The sequence below is a fragment of the Puma concolor genome, chromosome F2, assembly GCF_028749965.1.
Source record: "Puma concolor isolate L17-30 chromosome F2, mPumCon1.1.hap2, whole genome shotgun sequence".
In the NCBI taxonomy this organism is placed as follows: Eukaryota; Metazoa; Chordata; class Mammalia; order Carnivora; family Felidae; genus Puma; species Puma concolor.
The window spans coordinates 32555119-32570625 of NC_141684.1; the positions used below are offsets into that span (position 1 = coordinate 32555119).

General features: G+C 41.3%; 1 protein-coding gene across 4 annotated transcripts in view; it reads right to left on the reverse strand.

Moving 5' to 3' along the window:
• Window positions 1-334: 334 nt before the first annotated feature.
• The window catches only part of ZFPM2 (zinc finger protein, FOG family member 2), a 474560-nt gene continuing 459387 nt past the window's right edge, over window positions 335-15507 (reverse strand). For 2 of the 4 annotated variants that reach the window (XM_086694916.1, XM_086694915.1), the window contains 3 exons: window positions 9839-10045; window positions 6812-7036; window positions 335-3873 (listed from right to left, as the gene is read on the reverse strand). In XM_086694916.1, coding sequence (XP_086551042.1) covers window positions 1382-3873; window positions 6812-7036; window positions 9839-10045 — 2924 coding nt within the window. In that variant the 3' untranslated portion in view covers window positions 335-1381. The remainder of the gene's footprint in view (window positions 3874-6811; window positions 7037-9838; window positions 10046-15507) is intronic. The other 2 variants (XM_086694918.1, XM_086694917.1) reach the window with 2 other exon arrangements.

Here is a 15507-nt window from a genome sequence, read left to right on the forward strand (position 1 = left end):
GTTTGTTACACTTCTTGTGCATAGGCTTTGCAAGTCTTTTATGAAATTGTTTTCTTTCTGTGCTACAGTGGTGGGGGGAGAGATGTTATATGTGTCATATTAATTAGGAACATATAATGGACAATCTATTCCTTTACTGATTTGTCACCATATATATATATGTATATATATACGTATTATATATATATATATATAATACGTATATATATATATATATATATATATATAATATTCAGCATTCAGCTATTCAGTGCTATTTTGAACCTGTTCTCACCACAAAGAATAGATATATAGACTTTCCTTTGTATTTTAAAGAAAAAAAAGTCTGCCAAACTTCTCCAACAATCTGGAATTTTATTCCATCCATATACATGCATAGTAACAATATTTGTTGAGAAATCATTTCTATCAGAAGTAGAACATTATCTTTGTGATCACCAGGTGCAGTATTGCTACTCTTATATTTAAATAGATCTTATATATGAATTAAATTCATACTTGCAGCATTGAGTTTAGGGTTTCGATTTAGACTGTGCCTTTCAAAAGATAAAACTGATTAACACTACCTCATTACTTACAATACTGCTTCCAGTAATTTTGTTCATTCTTTATAAAGTATTGCATTTAACAGCAAAGGTTTAAAAATTGAGACAGAGCTGCATCAGCGAAAGAAAATACAAGTACTATACAAGAAAAAAATTGCCATCTTCATTTAACATACATGTTTAAGATTAAGAAAATGGACAGAAACATACAGCTACATACAAATGCAAAGCCTAGTGACTAAGAGACTGTATCTGCTAAAATATAAAGTGCAAACAGAGCCTGATTATCCAAGAATTGAAATCTTAAGGCGAACTTATAGCATGTGTATTTAGAACATCGTTGCAAGTTATATTTTAGCATATACATATATCTGCAACAGCATATAAGAAGAAATCAAGATCCACAAGTGCTTTTGAAGCTATTTCTAAAATGCTTTTCTGTATTGTTCGTGACTATTTTCTTTAAAAGCTACTATACTGTGCAAACCATATGTGCTACACAATAACTATACAATAACATTACAAATGACTTTAATATAAAGTTTTTAAATAAAAAATAACATAACCACAGCTATGAATACTGCTGGTAAAATAAATTAATTTTTTTTTGAAAATGGCACCAATAATACACTTTACTAATGGACCGTAATGAAATTACACCTTAAGTCTTCAACTCAGCCTTAATGAATTATCTCCTGATTGCCCAGATGTAATTCAAACAGCTTTTGTGTTTTGTTTTTTGTTTTGTTTTGTTTTGTTTTTGTTTTCTGGACTGGGTAGAACCACATACTAAACACTGGTACCAAAGGTGACTGGTGTTTATTTATGAAGTTATTTCATTTGACATGTTCCGCCGCATGTGATGAGCAATAAAACTTCTTGTGAGTTATAAAGTTTGAGAGGTTGTTGAACTGAATATCACACAGGCGGCAATATTTCCCGCTGGTGGGAGCCTGGGTGGAGCCATTCACACCTTTTGCTATACTAGACAACTGTTCCTCCGCGGAAGGAATCCCTGGGGAGACATTCTCATTTGTGGCTAACGGGTTCTCAGAGATCCAAGAGGGAGATTTGTGGCCGTCTTCATGCTGAGGATTCTGGGAAATGTTCTCTTGCTGTGGGTTGGCGGCAGGTCTCTCGTCTTGCTTCAGTCCACCATTGACTATTACCATGCCTCTGTTTTTGGGTAACAGCGGCAGGGGATCTTTCTTCGTCGGGGCGCACCCGTTGGAGGAAGCCTGGCCTTTAGGGGATTCATTTTCGGCATTTGTGCTCGGCTCCACGTCAGCGTTGTGGATGACAAGAGAACCAGAAATATAATCACTTGGCTTTATGCCATAATATGGAGAAAGCTGGTCAGCCCCTTTTGCCTTCTTTATTGCCCCGGGGTAAAGGCATTGGGGAAGAAACAAATGTTTGTTTTCTTCCTTTGTAGCAATGAGCTGAGCCGCTTCACTGAAGACTTTCAGGCCTTGCAGGGTTGCTAAGTGGGATGAAAATAAGTTTCCATTAGGGGAAGGCTGCTTCAGATTTCCATTTTTCTCACATTTTATTATGCTTCTTTCATAGCTGACATCGGGGCTGTTTCTTTCGCTCTCTGGATTTGGAAATACTTTGCTGTCGAGTTGGCCCGGGTCGTTACGCTGATGTGCCGTGACTGGGCAGAAATTCTGCTTGTGGGCCAGGTAGTTCTCCACTTTATTGAAGCTGATCTTGCACACAGTGCACTCATGGTAGTCCAGCAGCCTTTTGGGAGACGTGGTCGTCCGCTCAGACTGGGATAAACACTTTTTGCTGAGATCTATGGGCACGTCCATCTCGAGGCAGGAAACGCTGGAATGGGTAGTGTCACATTTGGAGACTGGGACACATTTGTTGATCGTCAGAGAAGTTTCCAAGTGCTTTGAGACAATTCCTGGGAAGATATCACATCTCGGGTGGTAGCACTCTCCTAGCCCTTCTGTGGGTTCTTGAGTGGAGGTACAGGGATTGCTGAGGTTGGCTACGTCAAGAAATCGCTGTTGGACCAGGGGAGGCCTTTGCTCCTGCTCAGGTAGGCACATCTCATACATCTTCCTTCGCTTGCGTGTGCGCATGGTTCTCTGCATGGCAGGCACTTTGTTGGAAGCGGACCTCTTCAGGGGAGGGTCGTGGCGTGTGGCACAGTAATACTGTTTGTGGACCATGTATGTTTCATGCCGGCTGAAGGTAATGTTGCAAGCTTCGCAGGTAGTCTTATTTGGGTCACTTTCCCCATCCACTAAGGGGACACTGGGATTTTTCACATCAACAGGTTTTCCATTAATTTTATCATCACTGCTGTTAGAGGTGGAGAGCTTCTTAGCTTGAGCGGAAAAGTCCTTGTCATGGCCCTTCCCATTTGGCCCAATTAAATCTAAAACAGTGGAAGAATTGAGGCAGGATGTTTGAAGAAGTGGGTTCTCGGGATCAGCAGAATGAGCAGCTGGGTTGAGAAGGTTTATGGAGGTTTGACCAGTGTTGGGGCTCACGGCCTCAGGCATCTTTTCTGAAACGCCAGGGAACTCTGGGGACTTGGCCATCTGCTGCCATCGGCTGCTGCAGTAATGTTTTTTGTGCACTAGATAATTATCCAAATTATTGAACGTTATGTTACACTCAAAACAAGTGGCCCCCTTGGGCATCAAAGGGCTGTAAATCACGGGAGGGTAGCTACTGCTTCCGTGCCTCAGTCGCCGATGTACCAGTTCAGACATCTTGGCTAAGATCTCTGAAGCTTGAGGGACCATTGTGATATCTTGGGGGAAAGCAAACTGAGACAGAAAAGGGCCCACAGGGAAAGAAGGCCCAACGTTAGGCTGAACCGGAGATGAGGCAAGTCTTGGACTGGAGGGCTCAGACTTGATTTTTGTGTAAGAAAAGCTTTGTTTATTTGCCGTAGGCTGTATCTCTGGTCTCTGGTTCGTGAGAAAGAGCTGAGTCTTTTTCTCACACTTGTCCAGCTCTGTGTCAGAGCTCGCGTCTTTAGTCTGCATCGCCTTTTGGCTCTGCGGGAGTTCGCTTCTGGTCAACAAGTCTGTGGCTGGCTGTAAGCTGTCTTCGGTTCCACTTGGAGAGTGCTCCATATCACCTTCTCTGGGAAGTTTGCCTCCAGGGACATGGAGCTCCTGGTGCTGCAATAACTCCCTCTGAGTCTGGAAGCCGAAGTGGCAGTGATTGCATCGGAAGGCAGCTTGAGTGAGATGGGAGAACAGGTGTTGGTGAAAGCCGATCACGGAATCAGCGGTGTAGCTACAGACGGTGCATTTTAGACTAGCACCAGGGGGGAGGAATTCTTCCATTTTCACTCCTGGAGAGACATACAAAATAAGAACACTGAGAACCATGTGCATTGGTTTTCTAATGATATGAACCTTTACACTGCAGGAACGAATTGAAATTTTTCAGAATCTCATTTGCGATACTGTTATTTTTTTTTTTTTTTCTCGCGACGTCTTTTGTCAGGTTGGTCATCAGAGTAATAGCACCTCATGGTTTCCAGAGCACAGCCAAGTATATTATCATATCCTGTGGGACAGCTTTCATTGTCTGCATTGTACAGGTCAGGGAACAAATTCAAGGAAGTCAAGGGAATTGATTATGGTACTAAAGCTATTCAATGATGGAGCCATGCCCAAACCCGAGATTTTGTAATTTCTAATCCAATAACCTTCTCATTACAACACTAGGTCCTGCACTAGGAAGAAGCAGGTAGACATTAGAGTTGATATCGATAAACTAGGTGAAAATCAAATAACTCCCAGTGCACCAGGTTAGGTATTTCAGAAGAATCCAAGTAGGAACCATTTTGCAAAGTAATCAATAACCTCCTAATTTATCTTTGGTACAACTCTAGATTTTTATGCATGGATTTTGCTGAACATGGTTTATCTCTATCCAGGGCTGATATTCAGCTGGTAGACACCAGTACCTTAATAAAGTCATTTAGGACTGACATCCGTGTTGATCAATCACCACCTGTTTCTAGTCAGTTATAAAATATTTTGAATATCACCAACGATTGGTGAGTAAGCCTTACTGTGATATTGTGATTTATAAAGTCATGTGTGTTTGGTCATTCATATATATTATATTAGGTCTTTGACCAGGCTTCCTGGCTCACAGCTCCTTAAATCCTTGGAATTTTCCTGTGATGAGAGGAATAAAGGTATTTTTGTTATGTTAATGTAGTGACTTTTGGAAAACCCTAGGTTAACTAAGGGTGAGGCTGGTTGCCAGGGGAACCAACCTTGCAATTGGTGGGTTTGAACTTTTAGTTCCTCCTCTCCAGAGGGGAAGGAGGGGAGGGGAGGGGGCTGGAGATTGAGTTCAAGTGCCGGCAGTCAACGATTTCATCAGTCATGCCTAGGTAATGAAGCCTCCATAAAAACCCAAAAGGACTGGTTTCAGAGAGCTTCCCAGTTGGTTTGAGGAGAATGACAGGCTGGGAGATGGTATGGAAGCTCCTCACCCTTTCCGCAAACCTTGCTCTAGGCATCTCTTACATCTTACTGTTCCTAAGTCTTTACCTCTTATAATAAACTAGTAATCTTGTGAGTAAATGGATTTCCTGAGTTCTGTGAGCCAATCTAGCAAATTATTTGAACCCAAAGAGGGATCTTAGCAACCTCTGATTTATAGCCAGTTGGTCGAAGCACAGGTAACAACCTGGGCTTTCAACTGGCATCTGAAGTTGGGGCAGGGGGCTGACCCCCCCTAATCTGTAGAATCTGACTCTGCTCCAGGTGATAGTGTCAGATTTGAGTTAAATCATAGGACATGCCTTTGGTATCTGGAGAATTGTTTGGCGGTTATGAGGAAAACGCACCCCCCCCCCCCCCCCATGTATTGAATTCAGATCTGGACACTTTTCCTCACTAAGGTCAACTCTAGTTCCCATTTGTTGGCATATAGCCAAGTCAGGCATGGCTCGTGCCCTCTGCACTTTAGACTAAAATGAGAATTGCCTTTTCTATTTATTGGCTGAAAAATATGGTAGAAGAAACCCAGTCGTATAGCAATAAAAGAGGACTTCTTACTCCTGTCTCCTTTTCTCCTTAACTGACCCAATACTCATTATTCTATTTAGCTGAAAGATCCCTCTATCTCTATTTTTGTTTTGTGAATGACTGACTATTCACCATCTGAGACAACTGACCTGTTTCTGCTTCCTCTGCTTTATCACCTACATAATGGTAGCTCATTTGTAGGAAGGGGAAGAGAATGACTAGAAAGGAAATTGCCTATTTTTATAGGTTCAAAGACAAAAGCTTGCACTGTACTACAGCATTGGAGCTAGGTTTTTTTTTTTTTTTTTTTTAAACTCAGCACCTATTTCAGTTTAATTATTCAACTCAAGCAAAAACGGTCAAGTCACCCAGAAGTACCTTATAAGTTTTATATTACAAAAGCTCAAGAACTCTGAAGGCTAAACCTTGGTTTGTCCTATTCAAAAATATTCCTAGAACTATCTAAAGTTAATATAATCCTGTACATTAGATTAACTTAATTTAAAAAAAAAATACAGAATTAGAATACTCTGTGATGATGCCACCAATAATTGGGCATATAACTCCAAAAGAAAATGGGGATAGTTGCAACCTTTCTGTTAAGAGGGAGCTAAAACGAAACAAAAGAAAACAAAACAAACCTATTTGTTTTTTTAGCTTAATTTTTCTTAAGGATTTTAAAAACATAGTGCTGAAGGTGGTTTTATGTCATAAAAATCGACGAAGCTGTTACGCAACCTCTAGAAGTCAAGAGCATTTTATGGATTCGTGTTTAAAAGTTAATTTCTCTCAAGTGTGGCTGTAATTGGATCTATCAAAATAACAGTGTTACTTCAATTCAGCAAATACTTATTTGTATGTACCTACTATGTATTTCCTACCATGTGGGAAACAGTATGGTCAGTTTCCAAAGATCACTTGACACTTAAATCAATGAATATTAATGACAATACACAAAGGGTATTGAGACTATTTCGCAAATGATGCTGTTGACAAAATCTGGCCTGCAATCTGAATACACTAATTGTTAGGAAAGAATTCGGACCCAAATCCTTTGAGCAGAATATACTGATGATAAGTGACATAAGAGAACAATCAGCTGGTCTGTCAAGTTTGATTTTGATTTCACAGGCACAGTTAGGTGTAGAATTCTATATGTTTGCATATATGAATGCACGTATATATGCAGAGAAGGATAAAGTCTTCTGGAGCGAAAGAAGAAACAAGGGAAGCACGTACCGCTGTGTGAATTCAGGTGCATTTCTAGGGCTCGGGCATTTGAAAAGCTCTTGGTGCACTGTGGGAAGGGGCACAGGCTGGAAACCTGAGGAGCACTGTCTTCATTTTCTTCTGATACTGGGGCGGCTTCTCTTTGCCTCCCACTGCAATAGTACATCAAATGGGCTTGCAGATTCCGCTCACTCCGATACCAGATGCCACAAGACTTGCAAGGAAATATATCCTCTGCAGGTGAAAACACAGGGACACATTAGCTGCTGTCCATTTGGAACCAACCACGGGTAAAGCGGCATTTTAGTTCCATTTTTCCCAGAGACCGCTCTCAGGTTCTGAATTAGGCAATCAGACAGCGATGAGTGCAGTCCTGGGTGCTGTTCCACAGTGCAGGACTAAGCTTTTAAAGAAATGTTACACCCAGTGCAATTTACCTTCCCACAGACTCTTCGGAAAGTGGTACCGTGGGAGACTCCCACGTTAAAAGCACAGGAGATTCATTTTAAATTGCTCATAATGTATTTATGGTTTAGAAAAATATGCATGTATAAAGAGCAATGTGAATGGGCTTATCTGACTAAAAGGCAAGGATCTAAGAGCTGAACTAAAGTTAGCCTGATGCCAACTACTGACAGCATTTGTTCATTTAATAAATTAATTATAGAAAGCCGACTATAGGCTGGACTCTATGCTGAGCTGGGTGTAAAGCAAAATGAAACACCAAAAAGCCGTCATTAAGGATCTTACACTCTTCTGGGATTGATGAACAAGTGGTCAGATAATTATATTAGGCTGTAATGACCATTCTGCTGGAGGCATCTGAGGAGTGCTTTGGGTGAGGGACACTAGGTGGGTGAGGAAGGACAAGGTCAGAGAAGGATTCAGAGGGAAGATAATTAAAAAATAACCTTCACCCATTGGAGCCTCACAATAGTATACGGTGCTCCTGGTGTCCTTGGTAACCAAACTCCTTTTGCCACAAATTCAGTTTGGGTCTATGTTATTTCAGGTTCCTCGCTACCGGAATCCACGTAAAGATCCAGTAAGAGAAAATAACTACATTTACATAAAGGAGACCCAAAAATATTACCTGGGGTTGGGTGTACTGGATTCACTGTGTGGACGTAGGGTAATTCCAGATACACCTGAGAATTTCTTTCAAGGATACCGGGACAGTAAGAATGTAATTATTGTTGAATATGTATTTATTTTATATTTATTTAAAAAATTTAAAAAAAAAATTTTTTTTTTCAACGTTTATTTATTTTTGGGACAGAGAGAGACAGAGCATGAACGGGGGAGGGGCAGAGAGAGAGAGGGAGACACAGAATCGGAAACAGGCTCCAGGCTCTGAGCCATCAGCCCAGAGCCTGACGCGGGGCTCGAACTCACGGACCGCGAGATCGTGACCTGGCTGAAGTCGGACGCTTAACCGACTGCGCCACCCAGGCGCCCAAAAAATTTTTAATGTCTATTTATTTTTGAGAGAGTCATAGAGTGCGAGAGTCATAGCATGAGCAGAAGAGGGGCAGAGAGAGGGGGAGACACAGAATCTGAAGCAGGCTCCAGCCTCCGGAGCCTGATGCGGGGCTCGAACCCATGAACTGTGAGATCATGACCTGAGCTGAAGTCGGAAGCTTAACTGACTAAGCCACCCAGGTGCCCCTATTTATTTATTTTTTAAATATCAAGACATCATTACAATATCTGCATTTCTGCATCATTCAGAGTCTTAGGGATTTTCAGGTTTTCCAAACCTACTAGCTTTGCAATCTATTCTCTTAAGATGTGACTGCTATTCAGATTTTCTCACAGAGCTAGAAGAAAGCAGAGCTGAGTCTAGAACTCAAACCCTGGACTATTGGACCACTGATTTTCTGTTATATACAGTGTCACTTTGTATTCAAGGAGTACAAACTTAGTTCACTAGTCTTTTTAACAAAATAATCACAAAGGCATATTTGCGAGAGCATATTTTTGAATTCTCCACATAAATTATTCTCAGTTTATATGTATTTTTCTTTATTTTTTATGTCTCTTTTTGTTGTTGTTGTATTAGCTGATGTCTTGATTTACTGAGCTATATTTCCTCTTACTATATCTAATCAAACTTTGGTTTCTTATTTTTTCCTTTTCTTTAAGTAAATTTTTTTTTTAAATTTTTTTTTCAACGTTTATTTATTTTTTGGGGGACAGAGAGAGACAGAGCATGAACGGGGGAGGGGCAGAGAGAGAGGGAGACACAGAATCGGAAACAGGCTCCAGGCTCCGAGCCATCAGCCCAGAGCCTGACGCGGGGCTCGAACTCACGGACCGCGAGATCGTGACCTGGCTGAAGTCGGACGCTTAACCGACTGCGCCACCCAGGCGCCCCTAAGTAAATTTTTTTAATGTGTATTTATTTTTGAGTGACAGAGAGAGGGAAAGAGAGAGAGAGTCAGAGTGTGAGCTGGGGAGGGGCAGAAACAGAGGGAGACACAGAATCTGAAACAGGCTCTAGGCTCTGAGCTGTCACCACAGAGCACAACGTGGGGCTCGAACCCACGAACTGTGAGATCATGACCTGAGCTGACGTTGGACCCTTAACCAACTGAGCCACCCAGATGCCCCATTATTTTTTTCTTTTTCTAGAAAGTTTTTAACTCTATGGCTCCTAAAGCATAACTATATTATTCTATTAAAGAAGCATCCATGAAAGCTCTTCAATATCTCATAACTAAGTAGCCTTAAATGTTGTTCAGCTAGTTCAGAAAGTCAGTTTTTGTGTGACATTTGAGAATCCAACCTGAAATGAATGAATAGAAGTGTTCTTTTCATACTCTCATGAGAGGCGACCACACACACACACACACACACACACACACACACGCGCGTGCACGTGCGCGCAAAGTTAGAGAAGAGATAAAATGAAATCACAACACTGGAGAAAAAAGTCTGTCCCTGGTTGCCTGTCAGTAGACATTTTTTTTTGTCCCATAAATACCCATCACCACTACAAAGCTATTGTACTGGGCTATTGCACTCAGCACTTACTATTGACAATAGCTGTAGGCAAAATAGAAGCCATGGCAGCTTGCTGAGGAAGCAGCTGAATTGAGTCCAGCAGGCGTGCAGGGTACATCCCTTCTGCAAGAGTCATCTGACTGGCAGCTTGTAGCCTTGAGTCAAAATCCACCACAAAGGCAATTAGCTCTTCACCCTCAGAGATGGCCTTCGTGGTTGTGCACCAAAGCTGACCCCCTATTAAGAAGAGAAAAGAAAGAGAAAGATAGAATTGACGCAGAATGCTCGAGCCCGCCGCACACTAGATTGATGTCAATAGCATCTTCTCATGTTTTTCACATCCCTTTCTATGGGGGGTGGAGTGTCCGATGGAGACAATAGCTGTGCTCCTGTGCCCTCCTATGTGGAAAATTGTATTCCTTGCATTTCATGAACTGTTCAGTGACTGACAGTAGGACAGGACTAAGAGCCAAGAACAGACATAATCTGTAGAGAGTTTTGTGAACCGTTTGCCTTCTGGGGCTTGCCTTAATCATTAACCGTGCTATTACATGGTCTCACGCTTATGAGGAGGCATGGTGGGGATCCAACCACAGAAATTTATTTCAGGTGAGCCTTTGAAGTCCCTCTTTTTGTACCTTATGGAAGTCAGAAGTTATTTCTTTCTCTCTCCCTCCCTCCCTCTCTCTTCCCAAAATACCGAAATGCCTAAAACTGTAAAAAAAGAGTAAACAAAAGCTCCTAAAATCTAGAAAGTTAAAACGACATTCCAGCTAGTTTTACTCTCCGTATGTCTGCTGCCATTTGTTTTTTTTTTTTTTTTTTTTTTTTTTTTGGCTTAGTGATCTTTACTTATATAATATTCCTTATAATGCGGCTTCTTTATCTCCGTTTACCCTGATTGAACTTCCTGAAAAGGAGATATGCCAAAGATCCTTTTCAAAAGGCTTATTTAAATAAAGATTTGTTTAAATGAAAAGAACCCTTTCTTCAAATACTAAGATATATTCTGGCTCCACACTTCAAATGATCACGTGTGGTGCATTAAAAAGAAAATTAACTATGCAAGTACATCTTCTAATGTATTGCAATGCGATAGTGTATGCTCATTTATTTAACATGTTTAGACAGGCAAAGCACTTATATTTTGTTATCTACACTCTCAGGCCTAGATACGTATCCTCTACAGTTATGCCTGAAATAATGTGGCATACTTGATATGTTATAAAGCTTTTTTTCTCATTGTGTATATATTGCAAAGCTATATATTGTACTCATTAAGCAAGCAAAAATTGTACCCATTCTGATAAGTAATATTGCTCTGTTTATCTTTCAGCATAACTGTGTCTTCAACGGCACTTCATTTTTTCCATCCTTAAATAGATCATAGTTTTTAAACAACTTGTGGTAAAAATCTGCTGGAAAAGATAACAGCATACGATATGGCCGAGTTACACAGAAGAAATCGGGACACTTCCAGAGAAACCTTGGACAGTTAATTACACGGGCTGATTACGTTTTAAAGGTTGAGTAAGCAGCACCGTCCACGACAGTAGATGTTTGTGGAAAAATAAAGCCCAGATTACACACCTTGAATTTGTGTGAAAGTCGCAAAAGGAAACACAAATAGACTCAAGGTGAAAAATATACCCAAAGGGCAGAAAACAACTGAACTTTTTTTCACTGACTCTAACGGATCTGAAAGCACCCAAGTTTACCCAAGTTGCAAAACAGAGTCACTTTGGCACTGACTTATTTATCTACCAATAACAGAAGCTAAACCACCTCATTGTGGCAACCGTGGAGCACTGAAAAGGGCTAAGTGGTGGTGTTTCTGCCGGTGCCCATTCGTCCCCCTTGGAAGCTTTCGGCATTCAGCTGCTAAGCCTTCTCTGATGTGCGTACAGATCCAAACTACTTACAGCTATAGACAAGGTAATCATTTGCACCTTATCTCTCCTCTGGGGTGTAGTTTATTAAGTGAGTCTTTGTAGTAGAGAGGTGGGGTGGGCAGAGCAAGTCATGGCAATTCGGGTTTATTTCAAAGCCTGCTCTTTTGGAGTCGCTGGATTTCAGCGATGAACTGAATCACTGAAGTTCAGTGGTGAATTTACATGATGGGTGATATTTTACCCCTTTTGACAAATTTGTACTTTTGGTAAATCCAGCCATGGGTATCTTTCGAAAAAGGAAAGGTTTGGACTCAGGTTTCCAGGAGAAATTGAGATGTTTAGAGAAAGTACCACTCATAACTAATCTCTATCCCAGCAGTGAGCCATGCAGCAGGACGGCTCAGAATACTTGTGCTCAAACTTTGAACCAGAAAGATCCTATAAGTAAATAAAATAAGATTCAGGACTATTAAGTGCAACCAAAAGTAAGCAAAAATGATTTTCTACATTATTAGACAGCCCGGCAATTATAATATTTATGTTTTCTGAAATACTGAATGTTTCATATTTCATTTTCTTTATCATTAAAAATTTTTTTAGAAATGTTTATTTATTTTTGAGAGAGAGGGAGAGAAAGAGAGAGACAGACAGATAGAGCATGAGTGGGGGAGGGGCAGAGAGACAGGGAGACATGGAGTTCGAAGCCGGCTCCAGGCTCTGAGCTGTCAGCATAGAGCCCAATGCGGGGCTGGAACCCACAAACCACGAGATCATGACCTGAGCTGAAGTCGGACACTCAACCAGCTGAGCCACCCAGGTGCCCCTGTCATCTTTATCATTTTACCTCATTTTATGGTTTAGTCGGGGCATACCCTTGAGAAAGGCCGAATCAGACTGAAAATACACTGTGTAGACTTGATGAGAAAGTCTCCGTTGTATTAGGATTTAATCTTTCCCATCATTCATTCATCAGCTATTCATTGAACTCTCTGCTGTGTGCCAGGCTGGGCACCCTGCCTTCACAAACAACTAAGAATGTACATACATAGGCAGATGAATGAGAATACCACGTGGCGGGTGCCATCCCCTAATGCTAAAGAAAACGCGAGAGTGAATGATGGACACTTCTTGGTGGAGTCAGGCAACTCATCCAGGGGGACTTTTATTGACTCATAAAGAATAAAGGTAAAATACCAGAAGTATGTGTAGGGGACCCGACAGGGAAATCATTACTGGCAGAGGAAGGAACATACGTGCAGGTGCAGGATGATGGAAGAGCCTGACTGGTCCTGGTAATGGTCAGAGGCCACCTTGCTGGAGCCTGGGGTCTGAGGGAGAGAGGCTGGTTACAGGCAATGGTGTGACTGCGCCAGCCTGTATGGGATCATAGAGCACAATATCCAATTGTCGGGAATTTTGCGTGCTAGTGGCTATCACCCTGGTGAGTTGAAATCTGCCACGGTGACAGTTGTAGCATTTGCCACTGGAATTAGCAGACGTTATCATCAGGGCTTCCTCCCCTCAAAAAGTTTAGAGTAGGTCGAGGGGGCTTGGAAAGTAAGATCAAGGCGGCTGTGTCTGGCTCATCATGGTGGGAAGATGTGGCATATACTTGTTTGAGTGAATAAATGAACAAATTCTCGGCAGGGGCTTTTCTCCCCCAGAATAAAGATCTCAGGGTAATGAGGACTGTCAACGGGGCTAGGGGCAGGACATGTTGCCGCGAGGGCCATTTGGAGACTGTTGTGCTAGTTCAATTGTGAGACATGTAAATTGTGAGGGAGAGAAGGGCCAGGTTCAAGACAGAGAACTGGGCTGATCTCCTCAGATGAATAAAAGAAAGGAGGCTATTGAAAATAACTGGAAGGTTCTGGTCTGGGAAACCAGAGGCGGGGGTGCCATTGATGAGACAGTAAAACTGGTGTATTAACAGTGGTATTATACAGACAACAAGAAGACAATTGTACTAATTAGGAGCACTTTCTTTGGGCCCAATAGGCTAAGTGGTTTATGTATTTCATCTATTTTAATCCCATCAATTATTCTGTGAGGTTGGTGATATTTTCCTTGTTTTAGAGTTGAGAAAATTGAAGCTTGGAGAGGTTATCTAACTTGCCTAAAGCTATATGCATAGCCAGTGCGGAATCATGGTTTAGACTTCCGTCTGTCCGACTCCAAACACGCATGTGTGTGCTTGTCGTATGTATGTGCATGCACAGAAATAATGAATTCTGCTTTGAAAATGTAAAGTCTGAAGTCCCTGAGGGGGACTTCAGCATGAATGTATTGAGGAGGCAGTTGGAATTTGGACAAGACATAAGGCTGGAGGAAAAAAAAATTTTTTTTTTGGAAGTCATCAGCACGTTCTAAATGACTGTGGATACTCTTTGCCTTGATGTGGTAATGCAGGAAGACTATAGAGTTTAAAAAAAGGAGCAGATTGAAATTTGGGAAGTCTCAACAATTAAGATGTGGGTGGAGGGCAGGGACCATTTAAAAATATAGAGAACATCTATTTGGAAAAGTTATAGGGGGACCAAGAGAATGGCACAAAAATCAAGGGTTGGCTCTTTGAAGCTGTTTGGCTGAGTTTTTTAGATGGTGAATTTAGAGTATTCAACTTGAGGGAGTCATTTATAGGGAGAGAGAAATGCCGAGTATTGTAACATGGTTTCAATTACAGATTCTAATAAAACATTCTAAGGGGCACCTGCGTGGCTCAGTCAGTTCAGATAATGATCTCACGGTTCGTGGGTTCAAGCCCCGTGTTGGGCTCTGTGCTGACAGCTCAGTCTATAGCTTGTTTTGGATTCTGTGTCTCCCTCTCTCTCTGTCCCTCCCCTGCTCACACTCTGTCTCTGTCTCTCTCTCTCAAAAATAAATGAACATTAAAAAAGTTAAAAAAAAAAAACCATTCTAAGTGTGATTGCTAGCGGGGGATGTAATCCCATCTGCAAGAGGACGGACAATGGAACCAGACTGCCAGCATACAAATTTTGGCTTGTGATTTGAACTTGCCACCTAAGCACTGTGGAGATCAGTTTCCCCATCCTTGTAAATGGGAATACTGATAATAATACTGAATTCATAGTGCTATTATGAGGATAAAATAAGTTAATATATGTGAAAGCTTAAGAATATTACCCGATAGAGAAGTACTATATAATTGTTAACGAGTATCACTTTGGTTTGATTTGGTTGAGACTGTTATTCTAATTTCACACTGTCCTGCTACATCCAAGAAATGAAATCTCACCAGAAAAAAAAAAAAAAAAAAAAAAAGAAAAGTCTATGGATTCAATGGGCAAATGTATCTATGCTTTGCTGGAGCGCACTAACCCATTTTGGAAAAGACTAAGGCTGCATCATCCATTCGTGGACCACAGACTGTATCTTGACCAGTTAGAAACAGAAATAGTTTCTAGCACTGACAATGGGCTGAGGAGGCAGGAGAACCAGTTTCCTACCCACCGGTTTTTGGAGCTTGGGTAGATATTGCCAACTCTAATTTAGCATTGAATAGAAGGCAGTAGCATTTATTCCTTGATTAAGGAGAAAGCTGAGTGCATGCAAATGATACATTAGGTTGATATTTAGCTATTTTGGTGTCTTCATCCTACCGACCTCATTATCAATGGAAACAAACCAGAGAATGTTACGTTTGGCTTTAAAATGAGAACACCACTATCAAGAAACAAAAACCAAACCCAGAAAATAACAAGTACTGGTAAGGTTGTGGAGAAATTGGAACCTTGTCCACATCTGGTGAGAATGTAAAATGGTATAGCCACTGTGGACAACAGTATG